At 36.8% G+C, this 25294-nt stretch overlaps 1 protein-coding gene across 2 annotated transcripts; it reads left to right on the top strand.

Moving 5' to 3' along the window:
• The first annotated feature begins 1627 nt into the window (after positions 1-1627).
• On the top strand, positions 1628-23682 carry ckap2l (cytoskeleton associated protein 2-like). 2 transcript variants are annotated; one of them, XM_073860370.1, is made up of 9 exons: positions 1629-1807; positions 4619-4685; positions 4820-4895; positions 4992-6079; positions 7759-7957; positions 14702-14857; positions 15899-15956; positions 17342-17507; positions 23028-23682. In XM_073860370.1, the coding sequence occupies exons 1-9, from the start codon at positions 1762-1764 to the stop codon at positions 23317-23319; spliced, it is 2148 nt and encodes a 715-aa protein (XP_073716471.1). In that variant the 5' UTR covers positions 1629-1761; the 3' UTR covers positions 23320-23682. The 2 variants fall into 2 exon arrangements, with proteins under 2 accessions (XP_073716472.1, XP_073716471.1); XM_073860371.1 differs by lacking the exon at positions 14702-14857 and having other exon boundaries at positions 1628-1807.
• Positions 23683-25294: the final 1612 nt, after the last annotated feature.

Raw genomic sequence — 25294 nt, 5'->3', positions numbered from 1 at the left:
TTTTACAACTATTGGAGCGGTCAAAACTTTAAAAGACCCCGTTTAGGAGTCACAACCACAGGCGTAAGTAAATCAAAATCTCACGTGTTTTGTTTGCAATTGCGCATACGTGCATTTGATGTAAACAACACCAACAACAACACTTTGTACTGCATTTACACCTTTTAAAGCGGGCAAATGCAGTTAAAAACTGGATTATGTTGCTTTTTTATTAAAATAGCGGATAAACAAGCAAGGATTAATTAACTGATAGAGACGTCGTGTTGTAATTGTTGCTGCTATTGTTCCTGTTCGTCCATTACTGACTAAGTATCCAATTCTGGATCATATGCATAATGTTAGGCTGGTTATTTAAAAAAAAATTTTTTTTTAAGTTTGATTTCCATCTATGTTGGCTGAGTGAATCCAAAAGTAGTATCCAAAGCTGCTCGTACTCGTAACTCTTCAGCTCGACCTACCGCACACCTTCAACTGTTCGACCTTTTACGCCAAAAATCGGAAAGGCTGTTCTTTCTTTTATAAATCTGACAAAACGAAAGACTCTTTGGACATATGAATGATGAAATACTCTATATATAAGCAAGATTAACATTAGATTGGCAAAAACGTCTTGTGTTATGTCAGCTTTAAATTACCTTTCTTTCAAATTCTGACATTCAGTTTGGAGTTCAGGAGATTGTCTGAATCCCAAACCGCCTACTTCCACACTATATAGTACGCAAAGTAGCGCTTTTTACATACAATATAATATGGAAGTATGCGGTTTGGGATTCAGCCATTGTCTTGACCAGGACCACACCCCTAAATGCATTAAAGCAACTGCCATGTGATTGGTTAATTAGATAAGTGCATTAATGAGAAATTGAACAGGTGTTCCTAATAATCCTTTAGATGAGTGAATAATACACACCAAAGGAAATTTAAAAATGTGAATCGGACAATGCTTTTTAAGGGAAATATTCTCTGTTTGTCTATAGTGAGTTAAAGACTATTATACAGTTTTATTTATAAATTGTAGTTTTTGGAATTCTTAGTCTAAGTGTTTATAAATGCATATCTGTTTCCATTGTAATTTTTGCTGTAAAGATTTGTTGAAAATCCACATGAAAATACTGTAGTAGTATTTCCTATACTATCTGTATATCTGTATCTAGAAATCTGTAGTAAAATTCTAAGATACTAAAGTGTTTTTTAACTGACTACCATGGTAAATGCTACAGTACAGTATTTGCAACAGTGTATTATTCACTACGCAATTCACTTATCAATGTAATACTACAGTATTATATAGTATGTAATATATGTTAGTATTACAGACTACTAATGCGCATTAACAAAGTGTGGTGATTACTATAATGTAACACAACATACTAAGTTTATTAAAGTAAATGCTTGTATTCTTCTTTTATTGCCAAAACGGAACACCTCAGAGAGATCAGATGCTTAGCGTATTCGACTTCATGTGGCGCTGCGCAACGTGAATATCGTATGACATCAAAATACCGCGAGAGTGATTCTTTGATGTCATACTACGATTGTTGTCATACGTCACAAGACCTTAACCTAACGAACCAATGGGCGCTTCCCAAATTTTGAACGAGCCAATGAGTATCGAAAGAGGGCGTGTCCCCGCAAAATTCAAGCGACAGTTGCGGAAAGGCAGTGTGCTATCGAACGCAACCCATACGTTACATTGTTATAAATAAACAAATATTTTCTTTTTCGGATATAGAAACAAACTCAGTCGATAATCGTAAAACAATGGAAGGAGTGACAGATGAACACCTATCTAAACTATCCCGAATAGGTAAGCGTTCTCTTATTAGTTTACATCAGGCTAGTCGTCATGCTAGTGTTGTGTAACTTTGCATTGTTAAATATTTACAGTTACTGTTGAATCACGTGTGTTTTTCATTGCAGTTAGTGATTAGGTGTGCTAAATACATAAAGATGTGTTAAGTTAGTCATTTTGTCAGAAAATATTCTAGCGTTGGCGACACAAATGAAATGCTGTTACGACTGCAATGTGGGTGCAAGTTAACGTTATTTACAAAACATAAACGCATTCATAAAGTTGTTAACTGATTAAATAATCATTTAAAAGGCTCCAAATAATGTAAAAACGTGCAATACCAATTCAGGCGGTTAAAGAAGAGATTTTATCATGAGTATATCATCAAAAGATTACTCATAGAGCCATATTTAATACAGGTTGATAAAAAGTAATCAATACATGATGTGTACAAGACAAGTCAAGACAAGTTCAGTGTTCCTGTTAGTTCAGTGGTAGAGCATTGCATTAGCAGCGTAAAAGGTTGTGGGTTTAGATCCCAAGAAACCCAGATGTATGTACCTTGTAATGCACATGTCATATGTACAATTTACACCCAGACAAGGTAATTTTACTTTAGCTTATTTTAGCTTGGCAAATAAATATACAAGTAGTATACGAGTAAATGGCAGGGCATGCAACATTTCTAAATCCCTGGTAGCCTTCAAATTGTTGGTAGCCCGTAATGAATATAAGTAGCCCAAATAAAAAACATTTTTTATGTAGAATATTGATAAATCCTGGATTTTCATGCAAGTGCCCATCTCCACACTGGATCTAAGCACCATTAAAGGGAGACATATCTGACTTTTTCCATGTTAAAGTGCTATCACTGGGTCCCCAGTGCTTGTATCAACCTAGAAAATGTGAAAAAGGACAACCCAGTAACTTTGATTTGGTAAACCATTCTCTGCAAGCATGTGAAAATAGGTTATTGAAATTTGGCACCCCTTGTGATGTCAGATGGGGATAATAATACCACCCCTTAATCTGCACTATCCAACCACTGCACTGCCATTTAGTGCATAGATCAATTAATTTGCCTTTAAAAGGACACACCCAAAAAATGACACATTTTGTCAACACCTACAAAGTAGCAATTTTAACATGCTATAATAAATTATCTACCGTATTTTCCGGACTATAAGCCGCACCATTCAAAAATGCGTCATAAAGAGGAAATAACATTTATAAGTCGCAGTGGACTATACGTCGTGTTTATTTAGAAAATTATTTCACAAAATGCAAGCCGAAGAACAGACATTTAATCTGAAAAGGCGAGTTATTCAACTAAACAATAGCAGACAGAACAGCAAGGCTGAATAGATGTCTGTACGTTAAAGTAATACTATCAGTTTTTTTAAACGATAAACAATAGCATACAGAACTTGCCTGGAAGGTTGAATAGGCTAAATTAACCGAACAAGCAAACTAGCATGAAGTTCGCAGACTTGTCATTCCGCATCAGTGAATCCATTAAATTACATAAATACAGGAGCAGCATAGCGGACTCTCGCGGCTGTAGATAGTAATGATGTCTCTTGCCTCATAAATGTCAAAATTAATTCATACTGACTTACAAGGCGCACCTAACTATAAGACGCAGCAACAGCCAAGTTATGAAATAAACGCTGCTTATAGTCCGAAAAGTACGGTATATGGTATTTGGAGCTAGAACTTTACATACGTACTCTGGGGACACTAAATATTTATTCGACATCTTTAAAAAGGGCTTGTGAAATGGCCCCCTTAAATAGTGATTCAATGGATCACAAGACTCGTTGGATCATGTTTTTCCAGTCACAGATTGGATTATTTTTCCGATCAGAAAAATAGGGGCTACTGTCGCTTTAAGAGCGACTTCTGCGTGGAGCCACATAGAGCCTAATGTCACAAATCTGATTTCTTTCTAAAATTACTTATGTTCACTTCAAGACATTTGTTATTGTTATTTACAAGAATACATGCAGAGATTGCTTTGTGTGTATTTGTCTGGTTAAGACACGAGAGAGAACTGAATTTTGTGTGCCCGTTGAAAATGTTACTCTCTGTGTGCGAGCTTCTGAACGTAGCTTGCCAGTACAGAAATATTCAATCCATACCTCTAATGTTGGGGCTATATTTTGTCATAGCAATCCTTGACAATGATATTTGATTTAGCCTGAGCTACAGCAAATTGGACTTTTTTACTCTTTGTTCTTGTCGGGATTTTTGACATAACTGTCAACAAGTTCGCAATTCTCTTCACTGCGCAAGTGCCCATGCAATCTAATTTACGTTTAAACTTGCTGTGGAAAATTTTACCTGTTTATGTAAGGATAATAATGAGTCATTACATTGCGCACAATTTCCTCCAACGTTGTCTTGTTAGTCATTACGTGTTTGAATGCGCGCTCACGTTTACTTTCACTTTCATTCGTGATCACTCGAACTGTACAGAGAGCAGCAGTACTGATTTGTCATTAATGCTACGGAATTGTTGCGTACAAATTCCTCCAATGTCGTCTTGTCCGTCATTAAGAAACGTACATGAAAGTGAACGGGGCTCATGATCAATTTGGTTACAAACATTGCTTTGTGTTCGTGAGAACAAAGAAATATATATAGGTTTGTTTGTAACTACATGAGAGTGAGAATTTTTATTTTTGGGTGAACTATCCCTTTAAATCGCATACTTTGATAAGAATTTGTTACCTCGGGACAGCTGTCAATGATGCAGTTTTGCAGCATAATTCCTGAAAAAACGTACAGTAAAGTGTATTAAAAGGATTTTCTCTCTTGTTACAGAGCAACGCAAACTTAAATTGGCAGAATACCTGGCAGCAAAAGGCAGACTGAAACCCCCTAATCCAAAGTTGGTGCCATTTCTGTTTGTAACTTTTGTTATGTTTAAATAATAGTTCATTGTATTATTTTAATACTAAATAATTCTTTCAGCATTTGTAACTGTAACGTGTTAAGTCTCATTGTTTATTTTTTTCCCCACAGGCCTTATCTCAAAGACAATCCTGTTATCCTTAAAAACAGAGTACAGAGAACAGAGACTCATCCAAAAGTTAAAACGGTATGTTTGTTGGCAAGAATTCTTGATACTTGATATTTTGTACAGCTTTTTCCAGGAAAGAGATCAATAATGTATTAATGTCTGTTTTTTTTACAGGCAGGAGAAGAAAAGGAGAATTGTGACACTAATGGTGCAAATATCAATGAAACAAAAACAGTAAAATCTTTGGCAGAAGTACGTAAAAAGGCTGCCAATTCCTCCACAAAAACAGAACTTAGCACTAAAACACTGCCTAGACCAACATATTCCACTATTTTGCGAAATGCACCACTTCAAACCACAGTTTCAAATAGACAAACCAATAGACCAGGATCTCTTCAAAATGCAAGAGAACTGAACAAGACTGAGAAAACGTCATTGTCACAGCCGCTCAAAAGCCATCAACACAGCCTTCGATATGTCCGAAGCAAAGTCCAGCAAACGCAAGCATCTCCCCATACTGCAAATAACACTCAAAAGTCTACAAAGTCAAGTCTTGGTCCATCACAGCCTGGATGTGGCACCTCTGTCCACAAAAGAGCAGATCAGAATTGTAATAAGACAGACCTTCAGTCAAAGAAGCCCCTTGTTAAAAAATTTGCTTCAGTCAAAACAACTGCTAATGTCAAAACGACCGAGAACCAACAGAAGAGTCGAAGACCGGCGACCAACACCGAGAGCAAAATTCAGACAAACAATGTTTGTAAACCTCCAACTAGGCTTGCAAACTCGACGCAACAGCCCAAAGCCCAGACTGTTGTACCAAAGCTTGGGATTAACAGTAACAATGCTCGGACCATGAGCCGGTCTTCACAGCCGGTGATGGATAGATCGACCAAAAATCAGAGAAAGGATCTTCCGTGTGTCCCAAAAAAAGTAGATGCCACAAACAAGGCTGTCGTAAAAACAGCAATAAAAACAAGAGCTTCTTCAACTGTACCTACGAAGAGTGACACTACAGCAATAATTAAAAATAATAACTATACTGCTGTTAAACCAACTGTAGTCACTGCTTCTCGAAGCACCAAGAGTTCAGTGCTGCCACAAACTACCACTTTCTCCCAAAAGCCCAAGAGATCAAGCCAGGCAAAGCCCACGGTCCAGTTACAGACTCCCAAAACCAGTTTCTGTCCCAGTACTCAAGGCGTCCGAACAGCTCCAGTAGATGGAAGGGTGCAGCCGACTGCAGCTCAGGAGGAAAGACTGTAAGTTGACTTGTACTGGATCAGAGTCCTGTTTGATAAACATGCACTTGCTGTAGTTAAAGGTGGGGTGCATGGTCTATAAAAAAAAGCCAATGTTGATATTTGAAGTCACTTAAACAAACAGGCCCCTACAAAATCATGCACCCCGCCTTGAATAGAACAGACCCGTCATCTGAAAGCAGCCTTCAATTAATTCCATACCCGATACGATCCATTTGACATAAAGACTGCGACCCGAACTGCACCTGTAATTAGAAACCTTTATCGGTCTTCAGACAGAGCATGAAACACAAATGAGCCCACAACCCATTAAAACATTTGAAATAATCTTTGGTTTTAGACCTGTACATGACACTTTAATATTATTTCATCAAATATTAGCGGTTCCTCCATTGGGTACCTATTCGTGTGCAGGACTCTGTATTTGATGTCTAGTGTTTCTCTTCTGCTTTATTTGGAAGTTTATTTCCATTTAGGTGATTTAGGGGAAAAATTCACATTATAAGCGACGGTGTCGCTGCGTTTCTATATTTGGTTGTCATAAACACATGAGTAACGTCCATTCCAGTAACTGACGAGAGGATGACGCTAACTCCGCTGCTTCATTCTCATTGGTAGTCGCTCCCGAAAGTCGCTCATGATTTGCATGAAGTTAAACATTTCTCAAGTTTGTCGCGCCATTTGCCACGCCCCATCCAGTCGCCAATGGTCAATGTCGCCGGAAGTCGCCAATCGCTAGTCTGAATTTGCATTCAGACTAGCAGCAACTACCAGTAGCAGAGCGACGCGATCTCATTGATTTCAGTGGAAGCTTGCCGATTTCTAGCGACACAAGCGACAGTGACCTTTGGCGACTGGATGGGGCGTGGCCAGACACACAACAAAGTTAAGAAATGTTTAACTTTATGCAAATTATGAGCGACATTTGGGAGTGACTACCAATGAAAACAAAGTAGTGGAGTTCACGTCATCCATCTCTCGTCAGTTACAGGAGTGGACGTTACTCATTTGTTTATGACAACCAGACATAGAAAGAGACGAGCGACACACAGCAACAAAGTCTTATAATGTAAATGTACCTTAACCCCCCAGTCACATTAGCTACAAAAGTGGGACATGCACTCGCTTGATGGGCATTCCTGGGTATGCCTGCTCTTGGTTGCTTGGCAACAGTAAGCGGTATCAAAAGTCACTTCAGAGGTATTGTTAAGTTACAAAAACAATGTTTTCGGATTTAAAAGTATTTATTTCTCGATAAAAGTAACAAAATATATGAGATAAAATGCCAACCTTATCAGATATATACAGTACGCATTTTCCGCCATCTTTAATTATTTTCTTCGACTCAAGCCACTGACCTACGTCACCCTTCCCCTTCACTCCGATTGGCAGTCGCTTTGTTGCATCGCTCAGCATTTGCAGCATTTGTCTATTTTGGCCCCACCTTGCTCATCTCTTTTCGCTGGCAAACGGCCACTCCCATTGAAAATGAATGGTAGCCTGTCGCTCTGTCTCTTGTAGCTAATGTGACTGTAGTGTAAGGCATATTATTCCCACCTTATCTACAGTAGGGTCTATTTTGAAATTCATTCAAACATGTTGCTTTCTAAGTCACGATTAACAGCAGTTGTATTGTTAACGTATGGAACAAACTGTGACATAAGTGATGTCTATGACAGGCGTAAACTCCAGGAATGGCGTGAGTCGAGGGGCATTACGTATAAACGTCCCCCAATGCCTGTCCGGCTGGTGAGGAGGAAGACCGTGTCATCTTTTCCTCAGCCCTACTGGACTGCTATGGAGCAGGAAGACGAGGTCCATGGTATTGTCTTTGCTGTGGATCGATCGCTGGATGACTGTATTAAATTGTTACAGCAGGTATTACATCATTTCCTATGTCCATTTTCCACCAACGCTAAAATAGTGATTCACTGGGATATAGATTTTAGATAAGGCAGGTTTCCTGTCTCATGTTTGTTTTGGAGCGATTTGTGTGGCTGTAGACGCAGTTGTTTCACATGGTTTTTAGGTCAATCTGATATTTTGATAGATTATAGACAGATGTTCCCATTTAGTGATGCAACAAAATGTAGATGTAGAGCGGGACTTGATTTCGTAAGCTTGCATTGAAAACTAAACCGAAGGCCGATATGAATGCCATCCAACATTATTTAAAGAACATTCTGTGAAAATATAATCTTGAGATCTTTAATATTGCCTGAGTAAGGTCATGTCAAAGGTTGAAATCAAACTTTGATGCTTCTAATCTCACAATTTGAGACTTTAGCCTGGATTTTACAGTAAAAACATCCAAAACAAACAAGCAAAAAATGTAATGTGATACTAAAGACATAAAACAAAATTAAGCAGTCTAAACTATAGCATCTCCTGCGTTAAAACTTTCCTAACCCCTGAGAGAGAAAAACACAAACACAGAAAGGTCTTATTAACTTAATATCTTTAATACACAAACACCTCAGGTAAAATTTTCTAAATAAAACAAATAATGACATTTTAGAGCAACTGCAAGTGCAGGGCTCCAGAATAACTTTTTTCACTAGGAGCACAGTGGCCCCCAACTGAAAATTTTAGGGGCGCAACCAGAAAATTTAGGGGCACATACCGTAAATCAACATGCTAACCAAATATTCACATTTCAAATTTTCACTGTATTACTAATAAATACTTTGATGATAGATACAAGTACAATGTGCTGTTTTAAATCCAGTCACATCATAAAAAAAGGTCAAATTTACTGGTCGCACATGTGCGACTGGATGTAAAATTCAGTGGCACACTCTCAAATTTTGGTGGCAGTCTGGAGCCCTGAAGTGGAATGTGAATAAAGTTAATTTATATTTTCTTAACTAGAAAATAAGTCTTACAGTCAACCTAAAGTCTTAATTATTAAGTTTACTTTTTTTATTTGGCCTGATTCATCAATTAGCTTTTTCCAGAGAAAATGTTTTATGCGGTTAAGATGACGTACCAACGTGAGCAAAACATCTCGCATTGCCAAGAATTCACCACAAAGCACACCTGCCATGTCAGTACTCGAGAGAACTGGGTGTTTTTCCCATTTTTGGTATGTTAATAATTGATATCAAAGCATTTATTGATGATGACTAATTGTTTAAAATGTAGTGCTGATTTCTCCATGTATGCTTTGAGAAAAGTGGGAAAGATTGTTGTGGTTGTAACTAAAAAAAGCAGTGAAAAAGGAAATGATTAACAGTCTAGCCTGAAGCCTCTTTCACAAAGTAATTTTGGTAAATCGCCATCCGTTTACTAGAATCACTTCACCAGTAAATACAAAAATGTGCTGTTCACATGTTCACACGCAACAACATTCAGTCTTTTTACCAGTAAGATATCATTCCTATATTGGTACCGAAGTACCAGTAAACTCCTAAAACCAGGTTCTACTTAAACCTCCATGCGACGAGGTTGGTGTATCATCCTCGGTCTGTATTTTTGTTGTTTTTGCTCTTGACCAAACAACATTTGTAGATGACTTTAAACTGAACTGTAGAGAAAAGAATCTTAACTTGCAGCGTGTGGAAGAAAACTGCGTGAACTAGCCGCAGCACTTGCACTATCATGGCATTTTCCAAATGCCATTTGTGACCAGTGCTGGCAAGTTGAGTCAGAATGAGTAAACTGTCAAAAATGGTGTAGACATTCTCTATTAAAAGAACTTCAAAGTGATTTATGATTTGTTGGAATCTGAGGAATTCGACGTAGCAAAAGTCAATTTTGAAAAAAATCAAAGTAAAGATTTTTGATGGTATTAAAACAAAATCACTGCATCCATACCTTAAAATCACTGATAAAAATAATATATTTAGCACAAACAAAGCCAAAAGCATCACTGTGCCGAATAAAAAAATATGTCCAAAGGAAAATGTTTTTCATTTAACATACACGTATTAAAGCTCACATAACACGCTGTTTCTGCATTTCTGATGTTAATCTGGAGTACCTATAGAGTAGTATTACAGGGCTTGACATTAACTTTTTGAAGAACTCGTCCTTTGGACAAGTAAATTTGTGTTTTACTTGTCCATGCACAAAAGTCACTTGTCCGGATAAAGTTGTATAATATAATGTATTTTTTGTGTTTTGCTAATCAGTGGCGGAGCAAGGGATTTTTCATAGGGGTGGCCAGCCAGGGGCCAGCAGTTACTCTGGGGTGGCATATAAAATTTCTATCATCCAACCTTAAAATACGTTTAAGTATTATAGGTGTGTTAATCAGAATAATGTATACATACAATTGCTACAATACTTTAATTTTTATTAAAATGAATTGAGATTAACATACAGTTTATAGTCATAATTAACCTCATGTTTTTTTTAACTATTTAATCAAATAAAACTTTTGAAATTTACTTTGAAAACAGGATTTAAATCTCCCATTGCCGAAAAAAACTATAGAGACCAGAAAATCATGTGAATTTTGTAGGGCACTAAAATGTATTTTACTAAGATTCATTTGGCTGCTTCTTGCTACTCTTTCTGAAGAAGGATGCTATATCTGCTGCCTTTCTCTTCATTTTTCACACATTTCAATAATTGTCTGACATTAAAATACTAAACATTACCATGTTTTAAAAAACGTATCAGGATAAATGTATCTACAGTTGTGTTTAAAATTATTCAACCCCCCAATGCTGTTAAGGGTTTTAGGGAATTTAGTGTACATTTGTAATTGTATTCAGAATGAAATCCTACAATGACTTCTTAAAGAACCATATGCAACTAAAATGACATCAATTGGTTTTGTAATATAGTAGTAAATGTTTACTTTGTGAATTCGTCATTGACACAATTATTCAACCCCTTAAAGAACTACCACGCTGAAGAACAGAGGTTCATTGAAGTGTTTTCAATCAGGTATTGAAAACACCTATGGATGTCAGGGAACAGCAATAAAGCCTAATAAGCACCAATTAGGCAGCTTTAAAATGACTGTGATACTCAACTCCTTCTAAACATTTACTGGTGTGGTAACAAACATGGTGAAGTCAAAAGAATGGTCCAGGAAGACAAGAGAAGAGGTGATTAATCTTCACAGGAAGGGCAATGGCTATAAAAAGATTGCAAAGATGTTAAACATACCAAGAGACACCATAGGAAGCATCATTCGCAAATTCAAGGCAAAGAGCACTGTTGAAACGCTTCCTGGTCGTGGCAGAAAAAAGATGCTAACTGCGACTGCTGTGCGCTATCTGAAGCGTAGAATGGAAAAAAGTCCCCGTGTGACTGCTGAGGAACTGAGAAAAGATTTGTCAGATGTGGGTACTGAAGATTCTGCTCAGACAATACGGCGCACCCTGCGTACTGAAGGCCTCCATGCCAGAACTCCCAGGCGCACCCCCTTGCTGTCTCCAAAGAATAAGAAGAGTCGACTGCAGTATGCCAAAAGTCATGTGGACAAACCACAGAAGTTTTGGGATAGTGTTCTGTGGAAAATTAGAACTGTTTGGGCCCATGGATCAACGCTATGTTTGGAGGAGGAAAAACAAGGCCTATGAAGAAAAGAACACCTTGCCTACTGTGAAGCATGGTGGGGGGTCAATCATGCTTTGGGGCTGTTTTGCTTCTGCAGGTACAGGGAAACTTCAGCGTGTGCAAGGTACCATGAATTCTCTTCAGTACCAGGAGATATTGGATGACAATGTGTTGCAGTCCGTCACAAACCTGAGGCTTGGGAGACGTTGGACCTTTCAACAGGACAATGATCCCAAGCATACCTCCAAATCCACTAGAGCATGGTTGCAGAAAAAAGGCTGGAACATTTTGAAGTGGCCATCGCAGTCACCAGACTTAAATCCGATTGAGAACCTCTGGTGGGACTTAAAGAAAGCAGTTGCAGTGCGCAAGCCTAACGCCTGTTTCACACATACTCCGTATGCAGTGCGTTTGCGGTGCGTAATTTTTTACGTAGGCATGTTAACAGGTTAGAGCTTTCACACAGCATACGTATGCGGTCCTTCCTGTCCGTTGCAGATGCGGTGCGGTGCAGCAGTGCTGCGATCGTTTCGGCAGCGAGTCTATTTTTGCTGTACGGCACGCAAGCTGCACGCGCTGATTTAAAGTGATAGCGCATGTTTTGTGGTCGGAATGAACACGGATTTACACAAAAATGCAGTAATTTCACTCTAAATGGATGTAAATAAAGTTTTTCAGTAGTTTTTTCTGTAATTTTATTTGTTTAATCTCAGTATGAAGCAATTAAGGCAAAGCACTTACCACGAGTTAAAAAATGATATTAATAACATCTTGTTAAATATTCTACCGTGTTTATATACATTGCATAAACATAAAGTATGCTATTAATTTTACCATTGTTTAATTATACTAACATAGCCTTTTAGTTTTTATTTGTAAAACAACAGTAACCAAATTTATATTGTCTTATAACAATATCCATAACCATGGAATTTTTAGTTAAACTAAGGTAATACAAATCATAATCAATCTGACAAAAACCGTTTTGTCAACCGTTATAATTATGGTTAATTTTTCTAAAGAGAACTATACAAAATGATCTGTTTGATAGACGGGGAAGCGCACTTGTCAATCAGCGCTATTATAACAGAGCGAGGCGATAGACGAACGTGCTCAGTAATATGGAATAATGTGTTGATCTTGAATGATTGTAAGAATACATTTGCTTTAAATATAATGTTTTTCATACAACGTTTTGGGAGATAATAATGTTTTTTTCAATTGTTATTGAGCTTATTTAGACATGTTGCAGTTATAACAGCGTTTGGCGTATTTACCTCAGAGTTTGTTTCAGTAATATTGCTGTTTTTCCGGTAATAATAATACAATTTGCATGTCAATCTTGCTTCCTTGTCTGTTTATTCATGTCATTATGCTGTTACTTTAATTATTTGAGAATATTTCTTGCCATATGAGCTTCATTGCCATTATATAAATACTCTCGTCTATGCAAATATATAAATAGTATAGGAAATGTAGCCTATAATGTAACCATGCATGTCACCTATATTTTCTCTTCAAAAGTTATAATGCTAATTTATATTTATGATATATGTGGAGATAAATAGACGTTTGATCCTTTCATGTTTCCTGACCATTACACTAGAGATTTTAAACATCCTAGTCTATCAAATAATATCTAAAGTATATTGTTTTGTGAAGAAAAAAACAGAGCAGGCTATTATATCGTTTATTGATGAGGCGCTTTTCAACAGAAAGTGTCAATCACCTGATTATTTGATACGCAGAAGCAGCGGTTAGCAACGCACTGCAAACGGAGTATGTGTGAAAGCACAACGGATGCTTGACGGATCGCACCGCATACGTACTGCAACACGCACAGCAAACGCACTGCATACGGAGTATGTGTGAAACAGGCGTAAGAATGTGACTGAACTGGAGGCTTTTGCCCATGATGAATGGGCGAAGATACCCGTAGATCGCTGCAAGACACTTGTGTCAAGCTATGCTTCACGTTTAAAGCTGTTTTAACTGTAAAAGGATGTTGTACTAAGTACTAAGATTGAATGTCACTTGGGGGTTGAATAAAACTGAAAAGGATGTGAGCACAGAAAAGACATTTGTGGTTATTTCATTATAAATGTTATGTTATATTTGTTTGACCTACACATGCCTCTTTGATGTAATTGTAAGCAGGATGACTGAATGATCAAAATCAATGTCAAACCGGCCAAAACAATCAATTTCAGTTGGGGTTGAATAATTTTGAACACAACTGTATCCTAAAAATAATCTTGCGTGACTGATACGCTGTAAAGCGGGTGAATTTAAAACATGATTTTGAATGGAAGTCAATGACACCCTCTGCCGGTTGGGTATACCAAGATGGCGGCTCGAACTCTGTGCTGGCTTCACCTCACGTTGTTACGTTAAGCATTCTATGCGCGATCCAGTATTTATATAGATCAGTGGTGTGCGCGCGTCGGGTGTACGCAGACAAAAACGTATGTGAGGAAAAAGAAAGTTTAAACGGTCAAAACTTTAAAACGCATACAATTAATAAACTTTTGGCATGATGATGCAGTTGTCCGCGATAGACATGTGTTGTATACGCTGTTTGATGGGGATGTAAAGACACTTTGCGCTGTTAGGACCGAAGCGTGTCCTCATAGTGTACCCCTCTGTACATATCTCTGTAAAGGCAGAGAAAGAAATCCAAATCTGCACCTCGCACATGAGCAACAGGTTATAAAAATGCTTGCACTACATTAAAAAATTGTCTCTAACTGCAGCCGCATTCAGGATCCCTATGATGACAAAAGTAAACAAAAAGATCGGTTCACGAGATCGGCAAACTTAGCAAGTACGAATTACATTTACTTGGTTACATTTACTTGAGTACATTTTTTGGATAACTAGTACTTTTGGAGTAAATTTAAGGATGGGTACTTTTTACTCTTAGGGGGCGTGCACACCAACGCTTTTACGCCCGCGGCCGGCGCATGTTTTCAATTGTTTTCAATGGAAGCTCAGCGTTTTTCAAATAAGCCAGCAGCTATCGATATCGATCGGCGGCTGATCGATCGGAGCATCCCTGGTTTTGGTTGAGTCACTATAAATAATGTGCTGTTTTTGTTTATGTCACAGGGTTTTCCAGTAGAACAGGTCAGAGATGTGCTGTCTCGGGTACCGATGGCACAGAAGTTTGCAAAGTACTGGATCTGCCAGGCCAGACTAATGGAAAGAGAAGGAAACATGGAGGTCCTGCCCATGTTTCAGGAGGCCGTTCGAGTAGTGAGAGAGGTCAATCTTACACACACAAAGTTTTATTTTGATATCACTTTGTTGAGATTGTGTTTTATTATTTAACTAACAAGATGTCTATAAAAATCAATAACACACCTGTGACCCACATTCTGTTTACAAACTACTGCGGTATTTTGCAGATAAACAGCCTAAAGTAATCATCTGTTAGGATTTTTGGGAGGTGGAAAGGTCATTAGATATAATCAAAATATTTTTCCATTTGTTTATCCAGCAGTTGCTTTTAAACAAGAATTTACCAAAACACGAGATCGTACAGAGAGATCAATATGTTAAAACATGCAAAACAGATGTTTACAAGTTTCCGCCTTATTTAGCGGCAAGGTATCTGATTTTGAAAAATGATAACTAGTAGGTAGCCTACTGAAATCATGATCTCTCCAAAACACATGCACAGAGACCAGACATCTACAGTCCACATCCCATGTCTCATTTACCAGTGGCATAAACATAAACGTTTGTTTCATCAAAGTAGAATATCTGAATCTATTTCAAAACAATCATATAGCGTACCTACATTACCAAAATAAACATTGCAATGACCCTTTCAGACGCTTTGCCTCCCACAGCTGTTTGCAACTCGTGGTAAAGCAGTAAAGTTACTGATGTTAATTCAGGTTTTTTGCTCTTTGCTGATCCAGACGTTTTTTGATGTTGTTTCAAAAAAAAATTTCGTTTTGTGGCTCCTGTGCAGGTAGTCAATTCAGCAGGAAAGTTTGCCATTCTCCCTCTGTTTACAGACGGGAGGTGAGCGCACGTGAACGCGCTGATAATGTATGGTGTCTGCATGAACAGGTTGCGCAGTGGCATATTCAAAACACGTTCACAGATATTGAATCTGACATTTTTTGGTCCTTCACCTTTCCCAGATGACCTTTATTTATAAAAATAAATTTAAACAATTTAACAGTGATTGCTATCAGGATGTGAGGATACTTTTAACCAGTCTAACTACAAATGTTTCTGGATCAAATCAGATACCTTGCCTTTAATTTCAGTCATTTTCATTTCTCTTAACAGCCAGTGGATGAGCTGCGATCTGTGGTTTTTGAGATCCTTAAGAAGAACCAAGCTCAAGGTAAAGTTGAAGGATGGTATACTATATTTTTGTTGTAAATATACATGTTTGGGTGATTCTCACGAAAACTTGGTTTTAAAAATGTCAAGCATGAAAATGTAAAAATAGCTTTAATTTACTTTTTTTCCCACAAGACATTGAAAAACAAAGTCTGGAGTACATGGGAACATTAATTTAAAAACTTTTACTTATCATTTAACACTTTTTGTAACATAATTAAAAAAATTAGTCCTAAAAAATCTGCAACAGTCAGAAAACATCAACCCTGACATATTTTCAAAATGACATGACAAACCTGAAAGAACATAATTTGGAGATTCTGCACATGCATTTAAAATCAAAGTATTATGCTTCTATTAATTAAATTAACATTTAATAAGCATCTGTTGCGGTAATGATAATCAAAATGTCGTGTAAGCATTCTGACAAGACAATATTTTAAATTAACTGTATAAAAATGATCTTACCTGGTAGCCATCTTGGAGTAACTGGTCCATGTGCTTGGTCACTCAAAATCAAACTTTATTAAAATTCTGTATGTGTCTTAAACTGTTCTCAAAAAGTGTTGCGGAGGATGAGAACATCAGGCATGGACACATCATTTTCCTAATTTTCCTTCATTATTATTATACATGCATATTCAGTAAATATTTTTTCTGTCATCTAAAGTAGTCTAGCAAAACATCCATTTATTTTTTTTCTTAATATTTTTGTGTTAATTTGATTAAATTACAACATAACGCATGTTCAAACACAGCCGGACACATTGCGGTAATGAGAATTTCAGCAGAAAATGAGATAAAATGTACAATTATAAATTCTTATGTTGAAATCACACATTGTGCAAGGTAGAACACAGTATTGTGTTAATTCTGATGCTTTTTAATGTTACTATATTACACATTTTAAAGCTAAAATCATTAGTGCCGTGGTGTTTCAATGGTTTCGTGAGAATCACCCGTTTATTCTTAAAGGAAAGTTCCCAAAATTGACAATTCCCATCCCAGATGTATATGAATTTTCGGCTTAGACAAAAAAAACTGTAATGCTGTCTTGTTATTTGCTTGTTATTAGAAATAAACGACTCTAAAAGGACTTTGTTGTTATTGATTCTTTGCGAAGTTTACTGGAAGTAACATATGTTTCACGAAAGTTTGTTTATGTTGTTACTGCTGAAACAGTCTATAGACTGATCTTTTTCTGATATCTGGACTCTATCATCAGGGTTTATGAAAAATTATCTGGTGTTCTAATGCCGTGTGAACGTCGGCATATTATGTGCCATAATCTGAAACTATCCAGTTATGAAGTGAAATGCAGGATTACAAGGTTCACAATGTTGTTGCATTACTGTAAATGAAATAACCATCTTTTTATTTATTTAGGTTCATCTCCTGCTCCAAATGAGTCTGAAGCATTAGAGCCGAGGGCGGATGACGAGCAAGGAGTCCCTGGTGACATCATGTGCACTCCAAAACCTGTTGGTGCACTTATACGTGCAATGAAGGGAGACTCTTCGGTTGTCAAATATAAAATTACTGCCACCCCAGGGTAAAGCACTTGCACACAATACAAAGAAAAAATGAAAGTGTCATTTTAGTGCCATTAAAAATGCCGAAGGGTATTGCAAAAACAGAGATCGTAGTACTATATTGTTAAATTAAGTCATTTTATATTACGTGTAGGCCTTCAGGTCCAACCCTATTCCAAGGTCCACCAAAATGCAAAATAAAATGATTGCAAATGTAGAATAGAAGGGGATGCCACTTGTTACAGCTTTGCACATTTATCAACCCATTTAACTAAACATTGTTTCGGTTACTATGTTTACATTTTAAATTTATAATCTATTAGAATTAAATAATTATAATGGTTATAATGTATTGTTTGTGTATGTTATGGTGTTCATTTTGTTTCCGTGGGGGGTTGGTTTTGCGTTCCTTCCTTAATTTTTGTCCTTGGCCAATCACATGCCAGAGATGTGTCTTGTTAGGAACCACACATTAAATGTGTCGTTTTAACACAACGGTTTTAAGAGTGTACCATATTATTTGCATAGCATTATATTTTTTATTATTGCATCGGACTGCACTGGATCATAAAGGGGTGAAATGCATCGGTAGCTGCTCATGTGTATTTTTAATGTATCGCATCGTACGCTGGGCATCGAGATGCGTATTGCATCGGACTCAGTTATGGGGTTACACATCCCTAAATAGTTATCTGCGATGCTCACAATGACAATGTGTTTGTTTTTGTTTTGTTATTGCAGTCATAGCCTTTTTTCCAAGTATCCAAGTCTGATATTAAGAAATAATAACATATCCTTTCTAACAGGAAAGAGGCACATTTGTAGATAACACGTATAATATGTTGTTTGCTTTACTCGCAAATAGGCCCGTCGCTATAATTACTTTATCGACTTATCACACACGAGCACAGAGCGTACAGTGACAGGCAAAGAGAACGCATTTACTCAAGCTATAAGTTCGTGTTTTTCTGATTAATACACACAGTTTAAAAGAATCAATTTGATGTGAATGAGATGTGAGGAGAGGAAATGTACATGTTCATGTACACGAGCCAGCATTTCAAAAACGAAAAGAGCAATACAATAAAAGTCATCTGAAACATAACCATGTCATCCACTGTTTAGATTGAAGATGTTTTGCACTAGCTATTATAAATGTGACTGCGCATAATGGCGCATACTCACAGATGTGATCACTCATTTATGTTAAAGAAATAAATGCTGTGAAGCCATGATTTAAACTTAACAACTATTAATGGTTTAAAATTCAAATGCGGCTCAGACTGGTACTATACATTTTATAATTTTTACTTGTTTTAATTATTTATATATATACACACTAGGGATGGGCACGGATATTCGAATATTCGATCTGCAATAATAATTCGAATTTTAAAAAATGCTTTTTGAATGTTTGTTTGTTTTAATGTGCCACCAAAGGGTTACGACTTAATGCTTTTTCACTTCATCTATACTGTCTTTTACATTTTAAATGTAAGATATACATGAACATTAATTCGTATGTATTTCTTATTGTTTGGCAATGTAGATTGTAGACGAATTTAAGTTTTTTTTGGCCACTGGCTGGTTCAGTGAGGGCTCACGTGTTATTAAACGTGCTTCTCCGCCGCCCGCATCAACACATCATGAGAGATTTGTAAGCTTTCCGTTATAAAGTCTACTTTATTTTGTTAATAACGAGACAGACACGGAGAACGAAATGAAACGGAGAACATTTATTATATGCGGTGCTCTTTCGAAAATGAACCGGATAATGGCAGTTTAAAGCAAAGCTCCGTCTTTGTAAAATGTTGTAAAATTAAGCTAACGTTGGCAACTTTGCACAGTCAACAATAATGTATCGAGCCAATCTTGTTCAATCCGTCTGTTGTTTTTATCGGATAACCATCATCACGAGGAAGAGTTTTCTCCGCAGCACCGGCATTATTATCTAGTCAGAAGAACGGGCTTTCACCGAAGCAGGTAGGATAAATAGGGTTTTCTTTATTCACAAATACATGTCAAACTAAACTGAGAAGATATTTATATGGCGACTGAGCAGTCGGTTATGTAGATGTGTTTTTTCGTTTGCTTCGGGCTCTTATTTGGAGTCTGTTTAAGGGATTAAATGATGATAGCCTACTTTGTCAAGTCCTCAAACTTTAAACTTCGCAAGTCCTCAAACTTCGCTTAGATTTCGGGTTAGTGTATAATATTTGGTATAATATAATGTATGTAAGATCAAACAGTAATGAATTCATACTAACGACCGACTTGTAACTAAGGGTTTGACTGACTCAGATTTCACTCCGCATGGGGTTTTAACGCCTTTTTTCTGTAGGATATTTTTTAAGAAGAATGTAAAAAAATATATATTTTTTTACAATGTTTTCAACTTAAAAGTACATACATACATATTATAACTTTAGCTTGTTGTGGATATTTCCTAATTATAAGCCTTCTGTGAAATTATGACAAAATGAAAAATACAAAAGACGCATTTCTTAATTAACATAATTAAAATAAACGAATATTCGTTCTTTATGAGCTTAAATATTCGAATAGTAAATTACTGGAAAATGCCCATCCCTAATACACACACACGCTTATTTATTTATTTTATTATATTTTAATTTTTTTATGTCTGTTAATATTCTTGAAAATGTTGTGCTCTAAGAAAGTATGTAATTGCATTAATATTCTATTTTATTGTTATTATATAATCAGTGACTTAAAATGGTCTTAAAGAGCACCAATTATTCAATTCTCGATTTTACACATCCTTTTGTACATGTTAACTATATCCAAAGGTACAAATCCCAAAGTAAGTGAATTTACTACTAGGGGTGTGACGAGATCTCGTGCGATGATCTGAAATAAACCTTAATGACGTATGCAGCCTGCATATGCGACCTCCGGAGGATGCAGCTTTCTGTTTGACCCTTTTAGGGGCCAGTTACACCAAAAGCGTTTATGGCAGTTGCAGGCGCCTTTTTTAAATGATATTCTATGGGCATGGAGCGTTTGCGCGCTGTTTATGCGCGCTGAGCGCCATGCGGTTTTTGCCGGCGGCCGCAGCACGCGCCTTTGAAGGAACTTCGAGAGCGGAGAAGCGCCCGAAGTCATTCGCGTCTTTCCATTGTCCACTCGAATGAGGGGAGATGCGGGCCTTACGTTGTGGTGAGGGAAGTTTACAGTTGCTTTGAAGAACCGGACTACACTCGCTCACTCTCTCCTGCGTGTTTGTGCACCTCTCACCCTCAAACAAGGTCAGAGCAAGCGTCATCTTTTTAAAGTTTCTGCTAATATGACAGTTAACAGCAAAAGAGCGCACGCTTCAATATTTGATTGACAAGACAGCTGACTAGTTGGTTGCCTAGCAATATTAAAAGCCGCGTCGACTCGCACTGCTCTTTTTTTAAAAAAGGCAGTGCGTCGCGCCTTGCGTTTCCAAGCGTTTAAAGCGTGGTTGGTGTAAATAGCCTCTTACAATGCATGCATTATATTCTGTCTTTTACTGCATTTGCTTTTTTGTTTGGGTTTCCAATAATGTTCGTTTGGGAGCTCGTATGAAGTCTGAGACGTATTGTGTTTGTCTGGTGATCAGTGTCAGATGTGAAGTCTCAGCAGATTAAACCATCACAGAGTTTACATGATTTAATGTCTGCATGTTCATTTCTATTATAAAGAAATGGACGTATATTAAATATTCAAATGGATTTAAACTGTTTGGCTAAAAAATAAGCGTTTCTCTCCGTCTAAAGTGAAAGTAAAGATAGCGTCCACGAGACGAGTCAACTATCTCCCCCTGCAGGCATTTGTTATAATATATACATAATGCTTTTTATTTATAGACCACAAATGTAATGTGTTTGTTAATGTAATGTTGTTTAATGTAACTTGGTTTTAATACTTTATTTGAACCAATTATTATTGCATCTTCGTTATTATGTAATTTTAAAGGCTACTGCTCACTTGGGTCTATTATTATTACCCAAAAATAACAAATTACGTCATTATCAGTTAGTAAAATAATTGTTAGGGCCAGTCCTTGATTAGTTAAAACATTTAAAAATAACATGATTTCAGTTTCCTATTCATTTATTTTATCATCGAGGGTTTCTTAAAAAGTGTAAAAATATCGTCTCGTCTTGTTCTCGTGAACCCAATCTCGTGTCTCGTCTCGTCTCGTGGATTAAGTGTCTCGTCACACCCCTATTTACTACTGAATAAACCATGATTCAAATGCGAGTTTTAAGCAGTGCAGAGTAGCGCTTGTTCTAGGTCGTTTCTACAATCAGAAATTAAGACATGGTTTTATGTTTTAATATCATTACCGTACCGATATGTTACGTCCTGCTCAAGCCACGCTGATTAAGTTGATCGATCAGCTTGGTCGTCTGCATTTTCTGGATCAGATTCGGCTCGAATTGGTAAGGTAGTTAAGACAATATTAGCTCCTGTCAGTGTACCGTCACATTTCCGGCTGACGTCAGAGCTATTCAGGCCAATCACAATGTACTGGTTAGCTGGCCAATCGGAGAACACTGCGCTTTTCAGAATGATGAGTTTGTACAATATCACCTCATTTCAGGGAGGGCATAGATGAGCAACAACTATGTACGATATGTGCAAAATAATGTTGTTTTTTTAACAACAAACCAAATACACAAAATAATTTTGTTTTAAGCAATTTAACAGGGGCTCTTTGAAATGTCAATACCGTATTTTTCGGTCTATAAGCCGCGTTTTTTTTCTTCATAACTTGGCTGGTGCTGCGTCTTATAGTCAGGTGCACCTTGTAAGTCAGTATGAATCAATTTTGACATTAATGAGGCAAGAGACAACATTACCATCTACAGCCGCAAGAGTCCGCCATATGCTGCTTCTGTATTTATGTAATTCAATAGATTCAGTAATGTGGAATGACAAGTATGCGAACTTCACGCAAGTTGGCTTGTTCAGTTAATTTAGCCTATTTAACCTTCCAGGTAAGTTCTGTATGCTATGGTTTATCGTTTAAATAACTGATAATATTACTTTAACGTACAGACATCTATTCAGCCTGCTATTGTTTAGTTGAATAACTCACCTTTCCAGATTAAATGTCTGTTCTTCGGCTTGGATTTTGTGAAATAATTTTCTAAATAAACGCGGCGTATAGTCTACTGTGACTTATGTATGTTATTAAGGACGCATTTGTGAATGATGCGGCTTATACTCCAGTGCGGCTTATAGGAAAGTACGGTAATATGAATAATCGTTATTATTTCTGGGACAATAAGGGATTTTCACGCTCTTGGGTTTCGTGGGGCGGAACTTGTCAACTTTGTGCATGTCCACTTCCGGTGCAGTTAGGTTAGGTATCTAACATTGATGTTAGGCATAGGTAGTGGTGGAATGTAAGTTAACGAAGTACAGAAAATTTTCCATGTATTTGTTCTTTAATTAAGGAGAATCTATAATGCGTACTTTTGACTTTTACGTTGATACATTTTGCAACTACTCTAACTGGTATTTTTTTATTCTGTGTGTATTAGGGGCAAGAGGAGTCAGCAAATGGCAGAGCAAAGACATGTAGACGGTCACGAAATTCGTTTCTTTACTCCCGTTCGGCGTTCTGTCCGGATTGAGAAGACCGCTCCGCGCTACCCGACAGCCTTGCTGGAACACGATCCTTGTGTAACCTCTCTCTCTGACCTCGTAGTTGAGGATAAGGATAAAGTTGACACTCCACCTCAAAACTCCCCTGTGTATGTTTACCGAGAGAATGAGGCTTTGAGGGACCACATCCAAGTTCAACTTGTTTTTCCAGACGAGGTTGAAACATAATATTATCGTGCCTGACCGTCTGGAATCAATTAATTGTATAAATTTTAAACCAGCTACTTTGTTGTAAAATATTTTTTTGTGTTCTGGTGTGTGTGGCACGTCTATTACCGATGTTTATAGCTATATTTTGGTATATTTTACACAGAAATTTGGTTGTTAATGTTTATTTTAGTAATGCTGTTTATTTGACTCATATCTTCTTTTGTATAATACAATTTGACATCTAAATAAAACAGAAATGATCCCAGTCCTGTATTTTGAGCTTCTACCAAAATATTTCACTCATCATCAAAGTTTCATGCATTGCAATCATACTGCAAATGATTCATGTACACAACAAAAATAAAGTCAGTGCTACTCGGATTAATTTTATTTTGCATAACGCAAAAATAAGTCAGATTTCATGGGCTAAATAGTCTGCATATTTAGGTTTTGTAGACAATTTATTGAATAGATTAGTATTTTGTTAGAGAGTAAGTTTTGTAAAGGACTTTTGCAAGTGCCATGAAGCAAATGGGTTTGTGTTTTTATGTACTTGTTAAGTCTTGAAAGCTTCAGTCATCGTTTACCGTCATTTACAGTAATTGCTTTCCAATGAGCAATGAGTGTGAGGTCAAGAATAAAGTCACATGAATTTTGATAAGGTTTGGGTGAGTAAATAATGACGAATATTAAATTTCCAGTTTCTTTAACGTCTCAACTTAAGTTTTTCTAAATGGAATGTGACCAATATAAAATCCAACACATTGTGAATCTTTAACTTTATCATTGTTCTTCTCTTTTAGGTGGCGAACCAAACCTCAGTTTTATTTGCATAATATTCTGTACTCATTTTTATTCTTTAATTATTATGTTGGCTTTACTTGGCCTGTACATGGCCTTATCTCACACATACTTTCCCCTTAGCGCATGTACAAAAAATGTCTTTTGTCTTGTGTATTTCCTTTCATAGTTTCTTTTAGATTTCGTAGTTCTTACTGTAAGTTTTTCTGTGCTTAAAAACTTCATTACAAAGATTTATTTATTGCATTTGGAATATTACACAGCTCGTTAAAATGTATGATTCTTTTCCTAACAATTTGTCAACACTAATAACACACGGAAACCTGGATACTGCAAATCATTTGACGGGAACATTTTAATATTAGGTAAAAAGTAATATAAATATTTATTTTAATAACATAGATGACATGATATTTACAATTGATTAAACCAAATAGCGTGTTTGTGACATTTGAATGTCTTGTCTTTTCTTAAAACCGAATATTAATGGGTTTTCCTCGCAGAAGGTCTGCATTCATTAAAAATAAGATAATCAAATATTTCAAATATTTAACCTTTTAAGCGTCACCCCACCCTATTGAGTTAAATCTACACTCTTGGAGCTTTCAAACAATATGCAGTTTGTCATGATTAGATAAGAATTCATATGCAAACATTGAAATAAATGTAGTCGTCCTGCTGGTGGGACAGTGACATTTAGCAGGAAATACATTTTTTGAGGCACACTATCTTCATAAATGAATCAATTCCTCTCCCTACATAATTTATTTTATAAAACACTATTCTGGAGGCTTAGACCTTTCCAACGATATATAGTTTGTATTGATAGATTAAAATTCACATCAACAATATTAATGCAAACTTAGGTGTCCCGTATTCGGGACGGCGACGCTTAACAGTTTAAAGGCGCAGTCCACCCAAAACATGGGACTTTGTATAGTAGGAATAAAAAGTATATGGTCAAATCAATGGGGACCATTTTGAAGTGAACTTTAATGTTCCTTACCTTACTTATGAGGTAAATAACGGTATAATAAGCAGGATAATGTATAGGCAGCTGGTTGTTATTGTGAAAAAAAATCCCCTTCAGTGTGAAACAATCAAACTGTCGGGGCTTATTTCTGCGATAACAATCAGATGCCTACGTATCTACGTAAGTAGTGTGAGGGACATTTTTTAACAGGGGGCTTAA

Source organism: Misgurnus anguillicaudatus, chromosome 22 (genome assembly GCF_027580225.2).
Source record: "Misgurnus anguillicaudatus chromosome 22, ASM2758022v2, whole genome shotgun sequence".
Lineage (NCBI taxonomy): Eukaryota > Metazoa > Chordata > Actinopteri > Cypriniformes > Cobitidae > Misgurnus > Misgurnus anguillicaudatus.
The sequence above is the reverse complement of the archived record's forward strand: the minus strand, read 5'-3'. Positions and strand labels throughout refer to the sequence as shown.

Bases quoted from the DNA above. Each gene is read 5' to 3' on its own strand.
- ckap2l (XM_073860370.1), top strand. From the start codon at position 1,762: ATGGAAGGAGTGACAGATGAACACCTATCTAAACTATCCCGAATAG. The intron at 1,808-4,618 runs GTAAGCGTTCTC...CTCTTGTTACAG, and splicing joins ATCTAAACTATCCCGAATAG to AGCAACGCAAACTTAAATTG. The intron at 4,896-4,991 runs GTATGTTTGTTG...TTTTTTTTACAG, and splicing joins CTCATCCAAAAGTTAAAACG to GCAGGAGAAGAAAAGGAGAA.